Source organism: Fundulus heteroclitus, chromosome 3 (assembly GCF_011125445.2).
Source record: "Fundulus heteroclitus isolate FHET01 chromosome 3, MU-UCD_Fhet_4.1, whole genome shotgun sequence".
Lineage (NCBI taxonomy): Eukaryota > Metazoa > Chordata > Actinopteri > Cyprinodontiformes > Fundulidae > Fundulus > Fundulus heteroclitus.
The window spans coordinates 26,923,273-26,947,898 of record NC_046363.1 but is presented as its reverse complement, the minus strand read 5'-3'; the positions used below and the strand labels follow the sequence as shown (position 1 = coordinate 26,947,898).

General features: G+C 41.1%; 3 protein-coding genes across 4 annotated transcripts; 1 reads left to right on the top strand and 2 right to left on the bottom strand.

The window, feature by feature from the left end:
- Positions 1-288: 288 nt before the first annotated feature.
- cnot3a (CCR4-NOT transcription complex, subunit 3a) lies at positions 289-13,580 on the bottom strand. 2 transcript variants are annotated; one of them, XM_012865791.3, is made up of 18 exons: positions 13,421-13,580; positions 12,742-12,812; positions 12,534-12,601; positions 12,371-12,445; positions 12,196-12,285; positions 10,138-10,266; positions 9,846-9,941; positions 9,506-9,725; positions 9,282-9,409; positions 8,770-8,826; positions 7,571-8,471; positions 6,301-6,406; positions 6,072-6,213; positions 3,892-4,000; positions 3,232-3,430; positions 1,627-1,759; positions 1,402-1,527; positions 289-1,307 (listed from the first exon to the last, which is right to left on the bottom strand). In XM_012865791.3, exons 2-18 carry the CDS (start codon positions 12,764-12,766, stop codon positions 1,209-1,211), a joined length of 2,703 nt encoding a protein of 900 aa, XP_012721245.2. In that variant the 5' UTR covers positions 12,767-12,812; positions 13,421-13,580; the 3' UTR covers positions 289-1,208. The 2 variants fall into 2 exon arrangements, with proteins under 2 accessions (XP_012721245.2, XP_035990646.1); XM_036134753.1 differs by lacking the exon at positions 8,770-8,826.
- Positions 13,581-15,547: 1,967 nt separating this feature from the next.
- On the bottom strand, positions 15,548-21,481 carry tfpt (TCF3 (E2A) fusion partner). The gene is made up of 7 exons (XM_012865825.3): positions 21,368-21,481; positions 20,856-20,957; positions 18,138-18,266; positions 17,751-17,821; positions 17,582-17,651; positions 16,822-16,974; positions 15,548-16,239 (listed from the first exon to the last, which is right to left on the bottom strand). The coding sequence occupies exons 2-7, from the start codon at positions 20,955-20,957 to the stop codon at positions 16,165-16,167; spliced, it is 600 nt and encodes a 199-aa protein (XP_012721279.2). The 5' UTR covers positions 21,368-21,481; the 3' UTR covers positions 15,548-16,164.
- Positions 21,362-23,094, top strand: ndufa3 (NADH:ubiquinone oxidoreductase subunit A3). Its single transcript, XM_036134742.1, has 4 exons — positions 21,362-21,478; positions 21,743-21,817; positions 22,718-22,795; positions 22,910-23,094. The coding sequence occupies exons 1-4, from the start codon at positions 21,472-21,474 to the stop codon at positions 22,999-23,001; spliced, it is 252 nt and encodes an 83-aa protein (XP_035990635.1). The 5' UTR covers positions 21,362-21,471; the 3' UTR covers positions 23,002-23,094.
- The last annotated feature ends 1,532 nt before the right edge of the window (positions 23,095-24,626 follow it).

The following is a 24,626-nucleotide window of genomic DNA, read 5'->3' as shown; positions in this document are numbered from 1 at the left end:
CCGGGGGCCACAACCTGATCGCCTCCAAGCAACTCAGTACTGATGCACTAAATGAAGCAACAGGAGTCCCATTATTGTGGTTTTCATTTGCTGTAAGTTGCAATCAAAACACTGAATGTAGGATTTCCCTTTTTGAATTATTGAAATTAACCATTCAAGTTTACTGAGATGCACCCATAGCTACATTCACTTCACTCCAAATTTTTTTTTTTTTTTTGCATTGATGACAAGAAATCAGACCGTGCAAGAGTCAAACATCAAGCAGATAAAATGTCTCAAACCCTAATATTAAGATTTATTTTACATGTTTTATTACGTCATCACAAACATGAAGGCGCCATAATATCTTTGAGAGGTTAACTTAAAAACATTTTTTTTTTTTTTTGTATTTGTAAAGAGAGTCAAGAGACCAGTTCAATTGCATAGCAATTTAATCCATGTCCAATAAGGACTCTTTCCCTTACACAGGGAGAGGCCCTGTGGTCACTCTCAATCACGTTTTAATCGACCAAGACAATATCAATAAATCTATTGATAAGAGCTCACTATCTTCCAATAGTGACCATATTCAACAGGCATTGTAGGGTCTTAAAAGAAGCCATTCCTACACACCATCACTAAATGTCCACTGAACGTCCCCGTTCTAAACCACCGAATTACAGAAAATACAAGATGGGCACCATAACAATCAAATCCAAGGTTTGCTTTTTTGTGTCGAGTCAAAGGCTTCCAGGCTCAAGTTGGGCAGGTGGTACAGAGAATCATCGTTGAAACGGAAAAAGAAGAAAAAAATATATGAGAAACATGCATGGGGGGGAGGAGGAGGAGAGGGGGGGCTTTTCTTAATGCCACATACTGAGTGTGCACACAGACAGGCACAGACGCGGATCTCCAGAGCCGTCCCAGCTCGTGCAGCGCTGCGATGTTTGTTCGGACCCACAGGGTGTTTTTGTCAAAAAGAGAAACCCAAAAAAAAATAAAAAAAGTAAAAAAAAAAAAGAGAAAAAAAAAAAAAAAAAAAAGCACTACACGAGGAGCTAGGGCTTCACATTGAGATGCAGCCTATACAGACGCCGGTCTCCGTTTCTGGAGAGGGTTTCTACTACACATCACAATCTCTATCCACAGTTTGGAGTTCAGTCTCGGAATGTCAACAGCAGCACGTTTTTTTGTTTTTCTCTCTGTCCTTTTGCGTCCCTCTGTGTGCGTCACTGCAAGTCTCTGTCCTCCAGGTACCGGTACTCGAAGGTGAACCCCTCCTTTTTCCTCTGGCCCCATTTCTCATAGTCGAAGTAAATGTAAGTGCCCTGGAGAGAAAGAGAGAGAGAGAGAGAGAAGCGGTAAATAAACCCCGGCGCGCAGCACGTCGACGTGGGAGTCTACGTTTTAGTGAAGCTGTACCTGTTCAAACTCATCAGTGATCGTCTTGGGCTCTTCGTGCCTCTGAAACCACATCATGTACTTGGTGTGAAACCTCCATGACTGCTTCTTCAGAGCCTTGGCAGATAGATACTGAGCCTTGGTGCCCTGATGGAGACAGAGAAAAATCAAGCTGTGAGTAAAAAAAATTAAAAAGAAATGCAAAGAAAAAAGGTCAGGTGGCCAAGCGAGGGCCTGCTTCCTCACCTCCAGGTAGTAGAAGATGAAGAAGAGCGTTTCTGTGGACAGTCTCTGGTAGAACTCGATGGTGTCAGAGTGGTGCGGTGGGACCTGATGGTGGTATGGCAAGGTGGGGCACGGGTTCCTCATCAGGTATTGCCTTAGGAAACAGAACCATTTTATTAAAAGCGTCCATTCCAGCCGGTTTACCTGAAAAAGCGACGCTCAAACATCACAGATTCAACACAGAGTTAATGGGTTTACTTGTATAAATTTAGAGGATTATGGCTCACAGTTAATAAATAACCTAAAGTTTATATAAACGTTTGGTCCTATTAAATTTACAGCTATACCACTTTTTTTTTAATAAACCTTTCCATTAAATTGCTTGGGTTTCTGAAATATTTTGAATTTACGTTTATCGTGGCGTTCCCGAAACGCAACCTGAGCAGCTGCTCTCCACTCAGACTCTGGGACATTCGGGTCCAAATCAAAGTGCAACATTTACTTTCGTGTGAAACGAGGACTTTGGACCACTGAGACGCTCCGGTTCTTTTCTTCCTCAGCCCAGGTACGACGTTTCTGATGTGCTCTCTGGTTCCGGAGAGGCTTGACGATGGGCTGCTCTCTGTTGGAGCCCCGGTCCTGGATACCTGGAGGCTGCTGAAGCTCTGACCCCACTTTGACCCCGCTAAGGTCCAGATCTTGTGATCCTACGCTTAGCGGTTGCTGCCTCACAATCCTCCCAAAATTGATTATCCGTGTTGCCTGCACGTCTTTTTCTACCCCACTTATCACTTCCCTCTAAACTGCAAAAACAGAACTAAAAATAAGTAAAATTTTCTTGAAATTAGTGTATTTGTTCTTGATTTGAGCAGGTAAATAAGATTATCTGCCAATGGAAGGAGTAATTTTACCCCTAAAATAAGATAACTAGATATAATGCACTTGAAATAAGTTGACAGAGATGAGTACTTCCTATTTTAAGTGCAAAACTCTTATTCCATTGGCAGATTATCTTATTTACCTACTCAAATAAAGTACAAATACACTCAATTCAAGAAAATTATCAACTTATTTTTAGTTAAGTTTAGTCTGTTTTTGCAGTGTAAATTTACAATAACATGCTCGAAAGCGACTTAACAAGGGTTTTATCTGGCCTCCCCTCTTGAGGAGGCTGCTTATGAAAAAATTACAAAAAAATAATTTATTTATTTTATATATTAAATGCTTTCCTACTGTTGTTCAGCCCTTTCTTGCACAATAACATGGTATAATCTAGAAGAAAACGTGTTATGGTCACACAAACCAATTATAATCCAGACAACTTTCCTACAACAATGAATGCAGAATTTTTAAAAAGCAAACTTTCCCTCCAAAAAAAAAAAAAAAAAAAAGCTAAATTTAAATGCATGTGAAATGAAATATTGCATTTTTCATCAGAAAAATCTGATTAGATTAATTTATTTCTGTCACTCGGCTCATTTTAATTTAAAAAAAAGTCATCAGCGCTGCTTTTTAAGAGGTCTGACAGGAAAACGAGTCACAGAAGCCCATTTTATTTTCAGGGCGCTCAGACGATGAGTTAAAAGAAAAGCAGAGACTAAACGGGGACGCAGAGAGCGTCCTCACCTGATCCTCTCAGAGTCCGACGGGTGCGGCATGTGTGTCCACGCGGCCTCCTGCATCGCCTGCTCGTACAGGTGGTCTTTGGAGAGAGGGGTCGGGCCCAGCGGGCAGACCCCCAGCGAGGGGGGGATGCTGACCTCCGACACGGACGGCTGAGGAGCGGCGGGTGTGCCGGGCGCTGCCGACGAACCCGAGAAGATATCTACAAACAGGGGATAAAGGACTAATGTTAACGTCAGGTTCTATGCTCCGTTTTCCTCTGAAACTAGACATGATCACAGAAGTAAAACTCCTAACCTCAGGTTAACAGAACAAAAAGGAAAAAAAAATACTTTTAATAATGTAACTTTCTATATTGCACAAAGAAATTTCAAGCTTTTCCTCAAATTTTAACTTAAATTTATTTAAATAAAAAAGGATCCACCAGAGTGGCGATACTTATAGATCTAAATGGATCCATTTCTCCGCATAAGCTTCAACTTTTTAACGAACCGATTCATTTGTTTCGTCAGAAAGGTATTTCTATGTAAAAAAAAACACAGAACTGTCGTATTAAAAATCAACTTTACGGTCGTCTCATCCAGAACATTTGCCCACTGGGGAGAACGTGTAGCGCTAATCAGAGGGCGACAATTAGCAGAAAGAGTGGAAATACTGCCTGACCGTTCAGACTTCTGTCGGTTACATGCAGGTTGGAGATCTCTTCGTCTAATCCCGATCCCAGCGCTGCTCTCTCAGCCATCGCCTTCAGAGAGCTGAGGGGCTCCGGAGCCTGAGGAGGGGAGAAAAAAAAAAAAAACACAGATACTGTAGCTACTGAGGTTAAATAACATAAAGGCAAATAAAAGTCAAGGCCGCTGACTTTTTTTGAAATAGAAAAAGTGATGAAAGATCATGAAGACTTGAACTAGAAGGAAAAGAGAAGCATGATCTGACTGAACTGGAATTACTCTCCTGCTTAATCTAAATGCAATCTCAGGGTGCAGTTTATCCATCAGCAGTGACTGCTGTCATATTTGCCTTCTCAGACTAAAAAGATGGTTCCCATCTCTATGTATATATAAACAGAGAACATCTAAAGTAGGGCTGGGCAACATGGATTAAAAATAAAATCTCTAATTTTATTTTACCAAATACAATTAATCACCCCCCCTCCCCCCCCTTTTCATTTCACAAAAATAAATTATTTTAAAAATCTTCCTTTTAGTGTAAAGCATTATATCTGGGAGTTGATCTGAATTCAAAGTGCAACTAAATACAAGCTGTGAAACATGCTTGTAAAACAAGATGGCGGCCCTGCTGTTGTAAACAATGAAAAATATAACTAAATGTTTGCTGCTAGTGGCGTTACACAATGAGCTAAGAACAGATTTCCCTTAAAAAGCTTAACTTAAAAAAAATAAAAATAAGTAAACGAGTAAAATAAAGTTCCTTGTATTGTGGCAAACAAAGTTTCCTCTTTACAACATACTGACAATATATTTTACTAAACATATATTCAGAATTTCATGCTATTCTCTTCATGGCATTTGCAAAATAAAATCCAGATTTTCCAAAAATTAAGTCTTAAAAAAAAAAAAAAAAAAAAAACTGTAAATTTGAATTAAATCGGTTTATCACCCAGCCCCAACTTAGAGTTTAGCCTTCTGACACCCATCTGCAGAGAAACAAAGAAAAGTACCTAAAAAACAACACATGCCAGGGAGTCCCTAATTTAAAAAGTTAGATATAGTCCAGGCGTCCTCAGAGCCACCATCCTGCCGCGTTTAGACCGTCTCTGGTCCAACACACCTGAACCGAGTTAACGGCTGATCAGCAGACCCAGGTGTGCTGGAGCAGAGCTGCATCTACAAGCTGCAGGACAGCAGCTCTGGAGGACTGGAGCTCTCTCTCTCCTTCAGCTGGTATTCATATATTAAAACTGAACCGCATTCAATTGGCTCAGACCAGGTTGTTTCGCACAGGAAAACTGGCTCGGTGTCAAGCTGCTTCACATTACGCCACTGATTGGTCGTTAAAAAAAAAAAAAAAAACATTTGCAACACCTGCGACCCTCCTAAGTGAGAAAAGATCAAATATATGCTGGTAAGATAAATTATTTCTCATCAGCTCAAAGAGAGAGGGATTCATAAAGCAGCTTTGGGCTTCCTGACGTAACAGGAGCTCACACCAAGTATTCAGCGCAAAGAAAACTTTTAGTAGGCCGTCTTAAAATACATTATAGATCTTATTCAATGTTCCGGTTTTATAAGAAACACGCTTTTAAGCCACAATTACTGACATTGATAGAAAAACACTTAAAATGTATCACTGTGCAAAGATCTGAAATACGTTTCCTTTTTTAAAAGTTAATTAATGACAAATAAAGGTTTGAGTGTTTGATTTTACTGAGTGGGCCCTATGAGGCCAGGACTTTGTGGCAGATGTCGCTTCACGGCAAAAAAAATCACAAGCAGTCTGCCTCATTTGTTCATGATTTTAACTCCCAGAGGTTCCAGGTAATTTGGAGCATTTTTACAACATTCTGGCCAACTTTGATCAGCTCTATTCCCCCAAACTAACACTAACGATCACTTAGTTGGGCAAAAACTTAAGCCGTTAAACCTGAAATTAAAATAATCTCATGTAAAAAGATACTTTTTCCTCTCTTGGCCTCAAATATTTTTTTAGGAAACGGAATAAAGCTTGGAAATTCAAACCTTTTCCACACACTGTTTTCATTTCCAGACTTAGAGGAGAAAAAAATAAGGTATATACCCGTTAAGGTTTCCTCACGCTGTATTTCTGAGTTACAGATCGTTCACACAGCTCAGACTCAAACTAAGGGCGCTTGCTTTGCTCACCTTGAGGCCCTCAGAGGCCTGCGTGTACGAGTGGGGCCCGTTGAGGAGACTCCCTCCGCCCGGTGTGCTGTCTGAGAAGGAGGGGGAGGGCGAGCTCGGCGGCAGTGTGATGGAGCTAATTAAGCTGGGGCCGTTGTCCATCCTGTGCAAAACGGGGAGTAATTCAGTGCAGAAACATTTAAAAAAAATAAAAAATAAATAACCTTTGAAAACGAAGAGAGAGACTCACGGCTGGCTCGATGAGGAACTGAGCGATGAGGTTTGGCTGCTTTGTGACTGGCTTGGTGTGCTTAGAGCCGATTCTGTGGAACTCTCTGCCACTACGGCGCTGTAACCTAAGTGTGGGCGGTGGGGGGGGACAAGTTGGAAGAAGGTCTTACTACAGGAAAGGCTGCAGTGAGCCGTCACAAACGCTGGTGAAGATTCTCAGTCATCAGGTCATAGTCATTCCAAAAAAAAAAGTAAAAAAAACAAAGCAACTGGACTTGATTTCCGTAGTTGAAGACGTTTCGCTTCCTCTCCAGGAAGCTTTCTCAATTCAAAATGTGGAGTACCAAGCTTTATACTACTGCCCAAACAAAGGCCTTGTAATGGCTTAGATAACATGCAGATTCTACAGAAACAGGTCCACCCCTTAGTAATGGGCGGTCGTTAAAGACATTAAGCCAGCAGATTGAACTGAAACTGGTCCACTCCTCTGTAATGAGGAGTTGTTAGGGTTGTTATTGGTCTGGCTTAAAGGAACAATGTTATGATCACCCATATGAGGATGAGAATTAAGGTGATGATTGGCCGGAATTAACCCTATAGCTGTGTTGTAAGTTTTTGAGACCTAAGGCCTCCTCCTCTGTTTAAGGTTGGTTTTTCTCTCTTAACGTAGTTGGCTTCATTCACCCCTTTCAAACCATCTGTCTTTGTCCAAAGTAAGTGTCCTTTGTCCTTAAGGTGTAGGGGGACAGCAGTCTTGTCCTGAGGTGTCCACCTACACCTTAAGGACAAAGGACACTGTTTTGAGCACCAAAATGTTCACATTTTGGACAAAGAAGACAGATGGTTTGGAAGGGGTGTGAAGGAAGCCATAGCCACAGCTATAGGATTCATTTCGGCCAATCATCACCTCAGTTCTCACCCTCATTCGGGTGATCAAAACATTGTTCCTTTAAGCCAAGCCAATAACGACCCTAACGACTCCTCGTTACAGAGGAGTGGACCAGTTGTGGTCCAATCTGCTGGCTTAATGGCTTTAACGACTGCCCATTACTAAGGGGTGGACCTGTTTCTGTTGAATTTGCATGTTATCTAAGCCATTACAAGGCCTTTGTTTGGCAGTAGTATAAAGCTTGGTACTCCACATTACTCCAGACTTTTTGAATTGAGAAAGCTTCCTGGAGAGGAAGCGAAACGTCTTCAACTACGGAAAACAAGTCGAGTTGCTTTGTTTTTTTCTTTTACTTTTTTTTTGAATAACCGTCACAAACACACCAAGCACATGAACCTACTTGGGCTTCCGTTCTGCTTCAGTCCGCTCGGCGGCCTGGCGGGAGCAGCGTTCACTCCGACCACGCCGGAGCTGCCTCCGTTTCCCACCATCATGCCCGCCGCTCCGGGGGCGGAGCCGGCAGAGCTCGGGGTCGCCTGCGACGGAGCGGGGGCCACGCTCTGCCCCGGGACCAGACCCAAAATACTGTCAGTCAGAGAGTTGTGGGCCGGGCTGGAGCCGAGCAAACTGAGCCCCGAGCCCGCGCCGTTGGTGGTGACGCCGCTGGAGCTGGAGATGGAAGTGCTGCTCTCGGGCAAGATGCTGGACTGGGTGTTGCTGCTCAGGCCCAGGCCCCCGGATGCCGCCGCGTGCGCGTAAAGCGCAGAGGTGGAGCCGGGGATCAGGCCTGCCATCGTGTTTAGAGGAGTGGTGTGGCTGGCCAGGCCTAAGCTCGGCATCTGGTTGGCACCGCTGGTCCCGCTCATGCCGCCTTTCCTTAAATCCAAGCCCAGGCCCAGACCGGATGCCGGGGCGGGCCCGGACGCAGCCTGAGAGTTGGGAGCCGTTGAACTGGGCGTGCTGGGCGTGGAAAGCGAGGGAGCAGTGGACGCTGGGAGAAGCTGGTTGCTGGGTGGGCTGGGGGTGTTGTTTGAGGGGACCGAGGGTTTTGTTGGAGGCGGCTGCTGCTGCTGTTGCTGCGACTGATTCGACGGCTGAGACGACGGCTGCTGCTGTGCAGATTGATGCTGATGCTGCTGTACCGCGCTGCTGAAGCTTCCTATGAGGCTGCTGCTGGGGGGAACCGCAGGGAGGCCTCCGACAACACTCGCCATGGAGAGGGAGGAGGAGGAAGAGGACCCGGAGGTGGCGGAAGAAGAGAAGGAAGATTGCAAGGACGGGGCGCCGTTCTTTACAGGCGACTAAAAAAAAAACGAGAGGACAGCATAATCTTAGTGAAAACCATCACAACAACAAAGATCAAGGAGCAGGGTCTATAAGAAGAAACGTTGGAACTACGGGAGTCCAGCTATGCAGGAAAAATGGTACAAACTAAATCAGAAGTCTCCGGCCGTGGCCCCCCCGCAGAGGAAACTTGCTTCGTTGGAGTACCTGACGGGCCAGACCGCCTTCAGCCACCGTGAGTCTCCAGGACGGAGGGTGAAGAGTGCTGCTCTAGACTTTTCAGCTACTGACACAGCACAGATAAGAGCCTCTCACCTGACTAACTTGACTGTCTGTCGACCGTCCCCTTTTCTTATCGTCCTCTGAGTTCTCCTATAGGAGGAGATACCTTGATGTGACAAACCGCTTTTGAAAGGCTTATTCAGCACACCGGCCGGCGGATTAGAAAGCAGTTAGGCGCATGGATGAGTTGGGTAAACACAGTGCCTTCCTTGCAAAGGTTTTCATACCGCTTAAACTTCCCCCAATTTCTCCAATGGATCCTTTCTGGATTTTCTGTTAGGACCAACTAACTAAAATGGAAATATGCGCGTCAGATTTTCAGGTTTCCCTTCCATCTCACATGTACGCACTCCTTTCTGTTGGTCAGTGACTGAACATGAGGAAGTTCAATGGGTACGACTACTTTTGCAAGGTGTTGTGCATAATTAAAAGAGGGACAAGGTGTCATTTTTTTGTGGGAGGGGGGGGGGGGGAGTTTTTTTTTTTACGACCAAGCATCCCTTTGTCACCAGCGCAAAGCTCAAAAGATGCAAAACAGAACTTACAGCAGTGCAAGTGGCCGGAGATGGAGGGATGGGCGAAGAAGATGTAGTGGAAGTGGGAGTGCTGCTAGAGTGGAGATACATGTCATCTTCCACATTGCCTGATGGAGACGTGGCAACTAAAGCCGGAGCTACAAAAAGAACAACAGGAGACAAACCGTGAGGTGACGCCACTACGGCTGGAGAAAGAAAAGCATCGTCCGAATTTATCTTTAGGGGTCTCTCACGGATGTCTTCCAGGTCTAAGTCGTCATACAGGAACTCGTTCTCCTCAAAGTCCGGGTCTTGACAGGAATCGATGTAGTACTCAACATCGTCCTTGATCTTCTGGATAGCGTCCACTGGTACTGAGTCATTGTCCAGCATTCGTAAAATCGTCTCCAACATGCGAATGTGGTACCTGTGTCTCTCAATCAACCGCTTGAGTTCCTCAATACGATCTTGCTTCTGAAAGAAAAACAGAAAAAGGAAAAAAGAAAAAGGTTGCTTACAAAACGCTTTCATCACCACAGAGTGTATGTATACCTTGCATGGTCATGGCTGAGTGCAGAAAGAGGAAGAGATTACCTCTTTATCGCCCTTCTTCTTTCGCGTCTGGACTGAAAGAGACTCCACCTCACTCTCAAACTGATCCACCTGCATATTTAGTGTATCTATCGTATTCTAAAGACGATGGAGAAGCCAGGAGAGAAGCGTTAATGAATATGTCTGACAGAAATTCACGTTGATGTCAAGGTTTTCATCCCTAATTTTTTTTCTCTTCTTGGCTTTTGATCAATCTAGCAGTAAAAAAAAAAAAAAACACAATCATTCAGGCAAAGCATTGTTGCAAAGAAATAAATGAAAATAATGGGTGTACCGTTAGCCACTGTCCCGTTTCTTCCTTTTCCCTCTGAGCTGGGTCCACCTTCTGAGCAAGCCCTAAGCCTTCTTTAGAGTAGGCTTTTGTTTTTGTTTCACGTTCCACCACTTTGAACCGTTCCATTTGCTAAAGGACAGGAAGAAAAAAAAAAAAAAAAATCACATTACGGCTCATTACTTTTCACTCTGACAACGTCTGCAACGGTTCCGGCTTCGCTTTATACTTTTACGTCGGATGAATCTAATGCTGTAACAACCTTTGAGCCAAAAACTTTGCCATTATAAGTTCGGCGGCCACACAGACTTCTTGGTGGAAGCTCTTGGTTTTTCAGAAAGGCACAAAGTAGCAGTAAGCATAGTGTCAAAACTTATCAACTTGATAAAGAGGAAACTGTAGTCGATGTAGTTTTGACAACACCTACGTTTCTTGAGCCATAACTGTGTTGTATTTTGGATAGAAATGATCACAATGACAAGAGTGGACCCTTTTAAAAGAAACTGAATCTTCCAGATTTTTTTCCTCTCACCAAATGCAGTGCAAAATGCACTAACCGGCCACTTTTTTAACTACACTTTGCTAGGACCACGTTGGATTCCTTTTGCCTTCAGAATGGCTAGCAGCTACTAAGGGGCCCAAAGTGTGCCAAGAAAACATTGCCCACATCATTACACCACCACCTGCCTGAACTGTTGGTAACAAGCTAAAATGGCTACGATCACACTGTAGGAAATGCGACCCAAATCAGATCTTTTTGCCCATATCCGACCCATGTGTCTTTTTCACGGCAGTGTTAACGCCCCAATTCTGATCCTTTCACCCACCCCAAAAAATCTGATTTGTGCCACTTCCATGTGCGGCACTAATTCGGATATGCATCGGATTTTTTTTCAAAGCGTCCTCAGTCTGAACGGTCATGTCGCATTTCATCCGTCTTTCACGTCTCTCACTGCACAACCACACACAGCAGCAGCAGTTAGCGCTCCATTAAAGACAGTTGTCAATAGCTGTGCTGCTTTCTTCTTACCTTACTTCGTCTTGCTATGATGTGATCTTAATATTGTCGGCTCTCGTTGCCCAACAGCTTTCTAATAATAGCGAGGAGAGATGCCGGGCCAGTACCCACGTTTTTTGTTTTTTTCTTTCCGAGGATCTTTTTTTTTTTTTTTTAAACAAAGCTTTATTGAACAATTCTAGAAACAATTACATTCATCATTACATTTGCAAACAGTGCCGCTGCTCTACGACGTCTCCTTACGTTATCTGTGCTCGTCGGTCGCTTTGTGGTCGTGAAACATTCAGACAGCAGCATGATGCCAGTCGCATTTAATAGTAATATGAACGGCTGCCTCAAAAAAACATTAAAAAATCTGATTTCAGCAAAAGATCGTAATTGAGCAGACCTGCAGTGTGAACATAGTCAATGATACGCGCTTTTGTTCTATTAAGACTAATTCTCATTTTAGAATCTGAATATCCCAGATGAATTCACAGTTCATCACATTACAAAAAAAAAAAAGAAAATGCCTAATTTTCTGGTTCTTAGCTACCAGAAGTAGCAATTGGTAGGTCTACTAAGGATTTAGCCCCCGACGTTCTGCATTCAGAGAAGTTATTTGCATTACTTGATTGTGATGAGTGGCGATCTCCGCTACTGTTGCCTCAAAATCATCGCAAGCAAACCTGTCCATTCTCATCTGTCATCAACGAGGCATTTCCATCCACTCGCTGAAAACTTTCTACTCTTCCCAGTAGATCAGCAGTTTCTGAAACACTCAGATCAACCTATCTTTCCAACAGCCATGCCATGTTCAAAAGTCACAAAAACACCCTTTCTTACAAACTTCAGCAAGTTGTCTTCATCACCAATAGACACCTGAATGCATTGATTCCCTACTTGAGTTAAGAACTTGAACAGATTTACCTAATAAAGTGGCCGGTGAGGGTATTTGCAGGTTGTTTTGGAAACAATTACTTTTAAGGAGAGGAGATGGGGTAATATTAATCATATTTACAAATAAAACCCTGTATTATGAGCATACGACAAAGAAAGCATACCGTCTCTATTAGTTTTCGGTTCTCTACTAGCTGCCGTTTGTCTTTGATCTCGTTCGAGGCCACCCATGTTTTTATTTGATCCCTCAATCGCTGCAAAAAAACACAGAGCATTAAAAAACGTCACATTCTAAACATTCATATTTTCATCAGCTTTTCCGTACTTGCAATATAATACCTGTAGCTTTTTAATCTCTTTCTTGAGGTCCGCTTCATATTTTTCCTTCTGGTTCGCGTTAGCTGCATTGTGGAGCTGAGAAGTAGGAAAACAAGTGGAAAATTGCATATCTGACGTCTTCGATTATAGCAGAGACGTCCTAGAAAGCTGGAAAACCTCTTACTTTTTGCCAGATGTCCTCAAACTGTTCAACGCCTTCCGCTACTTTTTTCAAACATCTGTCAATTTCACCTGCAAAGATGAAAAAACATTACACAAGTTTGGTTGCAGAAGTTGCTAAAACTTTACCAAAAAATAAACGGCAACAACAAAAAAGGCGAAGCCTGCGGCTCGTTGTGGGACAGCATGGACAGTTTCACTGACAGAGTTACCTTGTAGTTTCCTTTTATCAGCCATGGCTCTGACTACGACAATTTCCACATTCCGTCTGTCCAACAGTGATCTGAGTAAACAAACCACACATGCATCACCTCGCTGGACAAAATTCAAAGAGAAACCATCAGACAAGTCAAAAGCCGTGCATCGGTTTGCAGCGGCTGAAACTGACGTTAACACCGTCTAAACGGACAGCTGACATTAGCAACACATATATAACACAGCCGCACCAACAATTAAAGAGCATTCATAGTAAAAGTCACATGTGACATCCCCTCCATCCGTATACTTCACAAAGTTAAACGATCCCGCTAATAGTAGCCAATATGACTGGTTTGGCAGTCAGCTAAAATTAGCCAGCTAGGGAGCTAACGTTAATACTAGCCTAGCTCGTCCACTTCGCTCGGTTGCTAACTATCCCTTTCCAGAACAAACCTCATAAAATATAATGACTGATCTAACTCACACGCAGACATCATTACTCTGGGCTCCATCGGAGCTTTTATAAAGATAGTTTTGCGTGTTGAAATGCAAAATATAAGAGAAACCGTTCCAATCGCCGATATGCTAGCTAATACCTAAAATGCTAGGTAGCAGCTCAGCTAGCCAAATTAAGGAAAAAGGGAAACTGGGTTAACCCGACCGTGTATATTTATACTTGTGTGAGACATTTACCTAGGGTATGGGCTTTCGTTTGTCTTATTTCAGATAAAGCCAAAACTAATTCCAGAAAATCTTCTTTACTTCCAAAAATATATTTTCTTTTCGACAGGCTCGCTCACTGTAATGTAGCTGAAGATGGACGGTAGCTAAAATCCCACCTCCACGTTTAGGCCCCGCCCTAAACCCATTCTACAAGATCTGATTGGACACCAGTCACGTTTGTCGCCGGAGCACATCCGCTAGATTGGAGAGCGGCCATTGGTTGCGCTGTTGGATGACTGATGATCGACTGATTCTCTTTTCTCACTGGTCTAATACCATTTCTGATCATTGTCACATCTAATCATTTCTTTAAGATTTCAGTAACTATTTTGGTTGAAATGCCGTTGATATTATGAATAAAAGAAATCAATTGGAATTTATATTTGAAGTCCACACCTTTACATACTTTTAGGAAAAGTTTAAAAGACATTACAAAAGTAATATATTTGAGCAACCATTATAATATTTTTGTAAAGTGTGTATATGGATCATATTGGCCAGAATTGCTTGCTTGTTTTCCTGATTGATTAATTAACATACTTTTCTATATACGGCATATCTGAGAATGGGGAACCAAATTGAGTGTCCTAGTTGCTGGGTCTGATCCCATTTCCTATGAAGGTGATGGTTCTGCAATATGTGCTCTTATCAACTGTAGAAAGCTGGGAGCCCCTAAAAGAGACAATTAAAAAAATCAGAAAATGTTCAAGTCATTTAAAAAAACGTATTAACATCTTCAAATTTGACCGCGTTTTTCCCCCCTTGATAGACGTGTAATGTATGTAGGCCTATCTCAGCGATGGATTAAGCTTATAGATGTAAATTTGCTTTGATAGTTCTTTTATTGAGATTTGTGATGGCAGTTATTTAAAGACCACAAAGTTTAAAACTAATTCCCCAAAGTGGGCCATAAACTAGATTGGATCATATTGCATTGTAATAGCAATCTGCAATGTTTACTACTGAAAAAGCTATTTTGATCCCCGTTCCCACCAAATAACATTTATCTAGAGCCCCTGAGTACCACCTAAGGGGGTTAAATACATCACACATTTAGACTACATCTTTTCAGCAGCAGGATATAATTGGAAATACTGTCAAGACATGTATTTTGCAGAGTTGTATATTGATACAAAACATCACTGTCCCGAGCTCTCTGCCTTGAGATGGGAAAAAAAATCCCCCTCTTTAGTGGATTTTAATGAAAGGCTGCAGTGCTGGGAGGCTAATAACAGGCAATTAACATAAACACTTGACAATCAAATCAAATACATTTTGAACACATGACAGAGAGCTCTGTGCAAAGTGGATTTGCTGGTTTGGTTTCTCTTGTACCATAAGAGCTGCTGTACTGCTGCACTGAATCTATGGAGATAATCTTTAGAGCTAGGTGGAAAAACCGCTAAAGTTAGCCTTCTTAAATAGCATCTTTAGACATGAAAAGATTTTACTGTTGCACTTTTTTTGAAAACCACAGAAAGGCACTTCAAAACTGTCTAAGCCGGATGTAGGTCAAGAGCTGCAGGTTCTCAGCTGTGAACGTCTTTCTTTACAAAATCCCATATACAGTTACATCAGAATACCTGTCCCAATGAGGCGCATTTGTCAGATTAAAAGCATTTTTTGAAAACAATCAAGCAATAAACATACTTTTAACTAAGTCAACATTTCTGTGACAGTTTTTTTGTCTTACGGAATATTTTAAGTCATTTATTTTCATAATTAACAGAAATAAAGGCTTAAATACATCAGCCTGTTAGCTGTTCTATACAATGCATTTCACTCAGTGAATTGAGTTACTGAAATAAATGATATATGATAAATCTATGAAAATGCATCTGTACAGTAAGCATCAGCCACTCATAAAGGAAATTGATGTTCAGCCCTATTTCACCATTCATAGCACCTATCATCACATTCAGGTGGGGATTTCATCTGAAAAATAATCAGTCCTGAGGGGCCTGAACCACTTCATCTCCTTTAGATACAGGAGAACCTAAACCCCAGCGAAGCGTATCTCTTGACAAGCTTACCAGTCATGTAGGATTTTTTTTTTGTCCCTTTAAGCGTGTAATAAAAAAAACAGACGAGAAGAAATTAAATCAACTATCATATTTTTATTACTGGTTTTATGATCCGTCTTTTTCCAGCTTTTTGAACCAGTGGGTATGTTTCAGCGTGAGGAACTTACCAGACAAAAGACAAAAACAAAGTTAGATACAGCGGTGATTGACAAGGCCACAAAAAAAATACTTGACTGGGTTCCTTCAGGCCGGTTTCCTAATGGGGCACAAATACTTGGCCAACAGGAATCTAAAGGTGATTTGCTTTAGTTTTAGAACCCCATCATCCTGATATTTAACCACTGCCAGGTTGAAGGCCTCACATCCTAAGTTTAGCCTTTACCTTTCAAACATCGAACGTGGCAAAAGGACAAACACAGGTGAATTTGTATCAGTCGATTTCAGATTGCTCAACTGAGTTATTTTAACAGTTAAAAACATGAACTTTAATATATCAATAGCCAATACTCAAAAAGAAAAGTATAAATTTTAATAATTGATCCTAATAAATAAATAAATTTGTAATATTCATGTGGACTTGTGTTCTATTTAGTTGTATCCTCTTGTCCATCTGTGTGGCTCCTTGAAGGGAATCAATAAACAGTGCAAATCATCCAATGAACAGCTGAAGAAAAATATCCTGGGCACCGGTCAGTGTGACAGAGACGTTGGGCTCGGCATTTCTCCAAACTGAGTCTCTGCCAACATAGACACGTCGGGTTCAATCTGGAGAAAAAAAAAAAAAAAAAAGGCAGAAATGTTTTTAGTCATGATGTGATTTATTCAACACCGTCAGGTTTTTAAAATCTCTCTGAATCTTTGAGTAACCTAAAAAAACAGTGGAGATATTCCACTCGTGTGTGTTTAAAGTCCTCAAGGACTGGTGTTCTACATGTTTTAGATGTCACCCTAATATATTCATATATGGTGCAGTTGGTAGCACTGTTGCATTGCAACAAGAAGGTCCTGGGTTCAATTCCATTCTTCATGGAGTGTGCATGTTCTCCCTGCGCATGCGTGGGTTCTCTCCGGGTACTCTGGCCTCCTCCCGCATTGCAAAGACATGACTTTTGTTAACTGGTTACTCTTAGCTGGCTTTAGGTATGAGTGCGTTTGAGTGGTTGCCTATCCTTTGTGTCTCTGTGATGAACTGGCAACCTGTCCAGGGTGAACGCACACTCTCACACAATGCTGAGGAGATAATTCACCCCTTTGAATCAGCTCGGTTGGACCAGGGGGGATTCAAAAAACCTGCAGGAAACCGTCCAACGGGGATCGATAACGGACGTCACTTAGTCATTCACTGACCTGTTGCTCTTTGTCCTTTTCTTGCCGAGGAATTCTGTGCTTCTTCTTCTTCGGCCCGGCTGCATGATGTAGAGCTGCAGAGGAGCTGGACAAACCATTGAGTCTTTCCTCCTCGACTGCGGCACCAGTATCCAAATGGGCTCCGGGCTCATCCTAAAGCAAATGGAGTATTTACAAATTCAATAGCATTCAAGCAGGCGAATGAAATTTTCAAGACAAATATATGACAACAATTTGTGTTTTGTTAAGGCTGACGAGGGATGGTTTTGTGTTAATTACGTTACAGCGTTTTTGCTTCAAATTGCCATGTAAGCAACAATATTTTATTCATAGTATACGGTAAATTTTTTGGCAATTCCAATGTTTCCCAGGGACTATGAGAAAAATATATTGTCAAAGATGAGCTTTAAATCAAATAGCATAGGAAGACAAAAAGACTTGTTTTAACAAATAGTAATTACTTTAGTGAAGGAATGCCCACAAAAGCATTTTATGATGCAGAATACAAACAACTCAAGAACTTTTGAAATTAAAATAGAAATGAATTGCAGTAAAATAAACAAGATATGAATTTATATTCTCCCGGATTAGTTTGTTTCTTATTGTTTCAACAATATTTCACTAATTTATGTATTTCTGGAACGCTGGAGATAGGCACCAGCAACCCCCGCGACCACATGAGGGATTAAGCGGGTCAGAAAATGGATGGATTTATTAAATTCATCTCAATTCTGCAATACTTCATCTCTTTAATACTTACTTCAAGCATTATGGTGAGCTGGGCATTTCTGTAATCATCTCCATGGGCATCCAAAGTTTTCATCAGGAACCTGTGAAGATCAGCAGAGCTTTCAGGTAAGCCTCCGGCTGGAAAGGTCCTACAACAAAGTATAAAAACGTCAGATAGACATCGACATGAAGTTTTGTACCGTCTCTCTTTCTTCAAACGTCGTGTAATTCTTTGCACTTGGTGAAGGCGATTCAGGATTTTCTGGTTCACCTGAACACAACACAGATCAGTAGGTGTTTTAAAGGGTATCATAAAGGGCAAACAAGCAACATGTTCATCAGAAGCTTAATTCTATTTCATTTTATTATTTTGAATTTTATGATTCAAACCAAAAATAAAAAGATGTGGAACAAAACCGTACAGAAAATGCTTAACAAGCCCGTTTAGTGTCATACCTAGAAAAAATGTCTTGAATATGGCCCTGTGTGTGTTTCTAAACTCACTTGACTCCTGATTCACATTTCAAAAGAAAAGCATTCAGGAAGTGTGCACGCTGCAAAGTGACCCACAAACCCACTACGCACACCTGTTCAATTTCCAAGCACCTCCTGCTCAGCGACACACATTTCCTTTTGTCGAGAGCTCTCCTCTCTTCGTCTTCTTGAGCTGTGCTCTCAAGCAGCTCACTGCCTCCTGGATCTGGGTCCAGCTCCACCTGAAAAAAAAAATTACAACCAAAACCATGTCACTCCAGAAGGGACTAATCTACACAATGAATGTTAACATGTTAAAGCTAAGCGGTTAAAAGCAAGCGCAGCATTCTGAAGTTATTGTTTGTAGCCAGGAAGTTGTTAAAGCAAGCTGTGCCGTGTGTTCATACTCGGCCCCCTTTACTTTGATACCACCAAATAAAACCAGTCAGATGGACACCCTGAACACACCATCCCGATTCAACACAGAGGTGGAAGCATCAGGGGTAGGGAGGCTGGACACAGCTCATGGGAAGATGGATAAAGAGCTAACAAAAAACAAAATTTCTCCAACTGTTAAAATTGGAAAATCTAATAGGCAACATTTCAGTCATAGACCTTTATCAGGCAGATAGTCTTCAATTCATCAAGTTAAACATTAACACACAGGAGAACACTGGCATCATCCTGTCAGATGCTGGTGGTGTAGCCAAGTTTGAAACTGGAGCACAAGTGGGGACTGGGATTTTTACTGCGGCACCTAGACTTTGAATAATCCTGCAACAAAATTATATTCAAACACCAAGCTGTACACTTTTTCAAATTCTGCCTAAAAACTCTTTTTTCTACATCAGTTCAGCTCTTTTATGCTGGGATGTCTACTTGTTTTAGACTGTACTTGTAATTTGTTGCACTTGTCTGTATTTATTTTAATCTACATACCGTCTAAGCTGGTTTTCATTTACCTTGTAAAGCACTGTAATGTTTTTAAATGTACTATATAAAGAAAATTGACGACAACAGTTTGCAGGGGTTTCATCTTTACTTGTCCAGGACTAGTCTTTCCTGCTCCTAATCACCTTGCTTTAGTTCTTGCAGAACCACTGTCGCTTCATGCTTGCTCGGTATGAGGGATTGCTGCAAAGCCAACGACAATGGAGACGACTGTCCACTGTGGCTCTACACTCTTTCTGGATGAGTGAATGCTGCTTGTTAAAACTCGATGCAATCTGCTGGGTTTCCTTAGATAGAATTTTTTTTTTGACCCATCTGTTTGTATGATTTGATTGAATTGACTTTGTAAATGTGTGTTGTGAATTGGTGCTATATAAATAAAATTGAACTGAATTGGATTAATAGATGTTTAAAGTTTTCTGGGGGTTTTCCAGATGGATGGAGCCAAATACAACAAAATCCTGGAATTAAACCTGTTAGAGGCCACAAAAATCGTGAGACTGGGCAAGAAACTCACCTTCCAGCAGGACAACAACCCTGAACATACAGTTAGAAGCAGGGCTTTGAACCGATTTTTTTCCCCAATCGGTTCGTTCCGAACAGAAACGGAATTATAACGTTTCTGGTTATGAGTTCCACCAATAAATTGACGTTCCCGAACCGGTTAGAACAAAAAAATACTGTTCCCGGAACGGTTAATTTCGTTCCTGTCAGCTGTTTAATGCTATAGAATTATGTCACATCTTTCTCATCCAGCTTGAACCAGCTATTGATATTGTGTTTGGAATGAGTGTTTTACTTAACAATGGATCGTAATTGACCTCTTATTTAAGATGTGTAGCTCTAGTGGAGACACCGCTCTCTCTCTCCATTCAGTCAGCGAATGTGTGATGTGATGTCACACAGGAAGTGAACCTCAGCCGTCATGGTAACGTGCGCAGGAAAATAATTACTTTTTTTTTTAGTTAATTAGGCAACGAAAACTTTGAGGAACGAAATAAAACCGGTATTAACCGGTTACCATTATTTTTAAATAACTGTTCCAGTTCCAGAACATAAACAATAATAACGTTTCCGGTTTCGTTTCTGTTCCCTGTAAAATACAAAAAGTTCCCGGTTTTCATTTTCGTTCCTTGAACCGGTTCAAAGCCCTGGTTAGAAGTACAATGCCTTCATCTAAACCAGCAATGTCCAAATTCAGGCCCAGTCCAGAGTTGCTATTCTGCAATTTTTAGATAAATCCCTGCTCTATAACACCTTAATCAAATAGCTGAAATCCCTCAAATGCATGTCATTCGACTCTACAGTGGCCTCAAGCTGGTTTAGATCAAGGTATGGTCATGTGTTAGAAGGGCTCGCTCAAAATCCACGCTGAAATTCAACTGTGAGTCTGTGGCAAGACTAGAAAATTGTCTTTAACAGATGGTCTTTACCCAGTCTCAGCGAGCTTGAAATGTTTAGCTGTTAAAGGTGCTCCTACAAAGTATTGACTCAGGGAAGATAGCTACAAATGCATAGTAGACTTTTCAGATTTTTATCTGAAATGAAATTTGAAAAAACATGAGTCAATTTCACTTCAGCTCACAACTAGGTAGTACTTTGTGTTGGTCTATAAAATTGTGCCCCCAGTAAAAATACACAAATGTTCTGCTTCTAGCTGCCAGTTGCTAGAAAAAAAACATTCTAATATTATCATATCGATTGCAATTCAATCACCCTGTCGCCACCTTTTGCTGTCTTTTCCATCATCATGATATGACGTTGCACAATTAGAAATTGCGATTAGATATTGTGCAGCACTGGCTGTAATGTGACTTAAATGCGGAACAGTTTAGGAGGGTGGATGGGTTTTTTTTCAAGGCGGTGTGATCCATCATTACCTCTCCTGGTCCCAGCTCCACACCACCAGGCTCCAGCTCAGCCTCCAGGATGTGTCCTCCAAAAAGAGGAGGCAGGGCCAACCCAGAGAAGTCCTCCATCATCTGAAGGATAACAAAATAAAACAATCCGTGATAAAAGCTGTTTTGATTTTTTTTTTTTTTGAAAGATACATCACTTAAAGCCAAGGATGTAGGCAAACCGAGTTTAGCACCAACTTGAGTCAGCCCAATTAGAAAAATAATTCTGCATTTACTCTATAAATCCCGGTTAATGGCAGTAAAAGCACAATGTCAGATAATAGCTGAGCTGAATTCAGCAACACTGATGACTGCTGAGCCGCTGCTGAGAAAACCTCGCTTATAAACACTTTTTCCCCTTTAACCTTGTTAACAAACTTCATAAACCCCTTGCTGTCTACCCGGATACCCCACTGAGAGTTAATAATTAACAAAGTAATCCATTTGAGCCTATTTAAAACAATAAGAGTAGCCAAAAAAAAGCTCCATCTCACCTCGCCCTGTGTTTACGTGCGACTGACGCAGGAATTGTACGTCATTCCTTCGTCTACTACATTTCCCATGAACACTCGCGGTTGCTGAAGCTGCACCGGACAATATGGCAGGTACGTGTTCATTTGGTCCTTTTCCTACACTGTAATCAACAAACCGAGCTTCAATGTGCCTCCAGTTCCCACCATTGATACATTAAGTGTTAGAAATAAGAGGAGCATCACGTCGGCTTGGCTTTAATAGAAAGATAAGCCTTGGAAAGAAAAAGGGGAAATGTGACCTTGAATGTGTTGCTAACATGAGCTAATTTTGCTAGCCACACCGCGGTTGAGGCGGGTTTTAAACTCTTCCTTGTTTTTGTTTTTTTTTCCCTGCAGGAATCGGAGCTTTCCTGAGAAATGCTTGGAATAAGGAGCCTGTCATCACGGTCGCCTGTGGTATCGGCCTTGTAGGTAAGCAGGAAGCTCATCTGTGCTGCACTGAATAAACATAACAAACTCAGGTCTTTTTTGACCGATCCCCCCATTGTACTGCTACAAGTTTTGCTACAGCTTTGGTTAAAACCTACATTCTTAATAAAATTAAACGTAGGCTGTGTCACTCGAACTAAAATAATCGGGATTAAAAGACAATCTTCACGTTTTTTAATTATAAATATGTTACATAATATCCTGCCATTTTTGCCTATGATCACGTTTCACAGCACACTAAGAAATAAAATAAAATCAAATTCCTCAAAACACTGTGTGTTTATGGTCCAGCAACACAACCTGCGAGGAATCTTTTCATCATAAACTACAGTGGGTATACCACTGTAAAAGAAAAAAATAAAGACAGATTTTGTGATGGAAAAGAAAATAAGAGCAAGAGAAATAATTTCAGAACATCGCCACCTTCAATGGGGCCTAAAATATCTCAGGATTTCACTTGGGTTGTACAACACAATTGAATAATAATAATAATAAAAAAAGCTTTAGTTTCTTTGTAATATTATTTTCTCTTTACTCTTGTAGAACTTTATTTTTTTATCCAGTGTAGTTTATGATGTTGCTTAATGCACACCTGTTTATAACTAGTGTTGAATTCAAACAGTGATGATTTGAGTCTTTATAACTGTGTTAAAAGTTATTTTCTGCTTGTGTAAATGGACTATACGCTACAGCCACATTCACCCACTAAAACAAATGCCTTCATGCAGCTCGATAAACTTGAGGCTAAATGCCTTGCCGAGAGGCAGATGGAATTGAACCCACAACCTTCCGATACTCCACCCACTGACTCAAGGTTCCCCCCTTTTAGTTCAATTCTTGTGTACAACGCACACTGACGCAGTATATCATGTATTCTCTCAGGTATGGTCCTTCCCTTCGTCAGCCCCTATACAAAATACACAGCAATGATGAATTCAATCGTACCGTACACCTACCCAGGTAAACTCTCTTATGTCACCCGTTATTTCACAAAGGTGGTTACATTTTTCGAGCTCTTGCGATATGAATGTATGAGTCAATGCTCGTGTCTGATTCTTAATTGTTCCTTTGCAGTTCCCGTGAGGGATGACGGAAACATGCCCGATGTTCCTTCACATCCATGCGAAGCCAAAGGAAGAAGCTTGGAATGGTTTAAAAATATGTAATATGAATCAAAGGCCTGTAGCTCCTCCTGTTTGTCCTCCTCTTCAGTTTGCCCAGTTGTAATTGTCTTACAGTAAAGATACTATTTAATTTGACTTGTTGTCGGATTGATGTGTTCAGTATTCGACAGATTGACAGGACTACACTATGTACTATAAGAATAAGAAGTCCTTTATTGTCTCACAGTGGGGAAATTTGGGTGTGACAGTAGCAAGACACGAACGGTTACACACAATTATAGCAATGACAAGAAAAAAGGAGAAGGAAGAGCAAACCAGTCTAATCTAAAGTTAGCACTAAAGAAACACCAAGAGTAGAAGATAAGAGCTGAACTACCAGGTTTTAGCACTGTGTTTCTGAACTGATGAGGTGAATGGAGGCTTGTAATCAAACATCCAAGTCCAAAAAAAGTATGAATTTATTAATCCATCTGCTGAACCACCCTTTAGCCTTTTGTTTGTGTGGCACTAGATTTAAGTTTAGTACAGTTCTGCATCCATAGAAACTGGCTAAAAAAGGCAGATTACCCTAGAAAGGGAATCTGGAAAAGTATGGGATTTTGCAATCAAACATTTTTTGACCCCTGCAGACAAACTATTAGTTTACTGATATATGGTGCCTTTTTACAGATATTTGCTGTTTTCAGGTCCCTTTTTTTTGCCCAGATTTCAGTTCTCACTATGTCATTGTTTTCACATGAATTTATGCACCCGATAGAGGTTGTCTTCAACATGTAATACCAAACTAAGTTAAAATATATTTGGTTTAAATAATTACCATCTTTCTGAGTGTTGATATTTTGTCCTTTACTATAATGATAATTATAGTAAATTTAGGGTTAATCTAAAAAAAAAATCTTGTTATAGATTTGGTGCACTAAACTCCAACGTAACAATCACCATCTTTGTCTTTGCAACTTTCTTCAAATGAAAGTGCACTAATCTAACTTGGGCCCCCACTTCCACCCAGCCCCGCCCCCACTAAGCCTCACAAGAGAAAAACAATATTTTAAAGTGTCCAGGCTAAGCTGCAAAGTAGTTCTTATCCTTTACAGATGGATTGCAGTGGGGAGGGGGGGAAACGAACATGATTAACAGGATGCTTGTTGTACCAACATATTTAAAGAAACGTGGAAAAACAAGCTTCAGAAAAACATTTTCAGTTAAATTTAACACAGGTCGTTATCTCTCCGCTTTAAAAAAAAACCCTAACAAATTTACTGATGATTTTGATAAAATGTATAATAAATCCTTAGAACAAATAATATATCTTTATTGCAGTAAGATACTTTCTCTATGGAAATTTTAGAAACATCCCATTTGAATCCATTTTTTTCATTGGGAATTAAAAATCTGAATTCAGAAATCCCCAGTGACAGCATTATTTTGTTCCCTTAACAAAATTTGTATTAAATACATGTAACAAAACATGATCTCCAATTCAAGTTGATCAAGCTCTCCATGAATTCCTGCTTTACTGAAAGATAAATAGGACATAACACAGAGACTCATGTCTTTTATCTATTGAACGCAAGACTTGACGAAGACCTAAATTTATAATTCTAGCATGTAGAGCAATGATCATTTAAAAAAAAAATAGCAACAAAGAGTGGCCTCTTGGGGTCGCC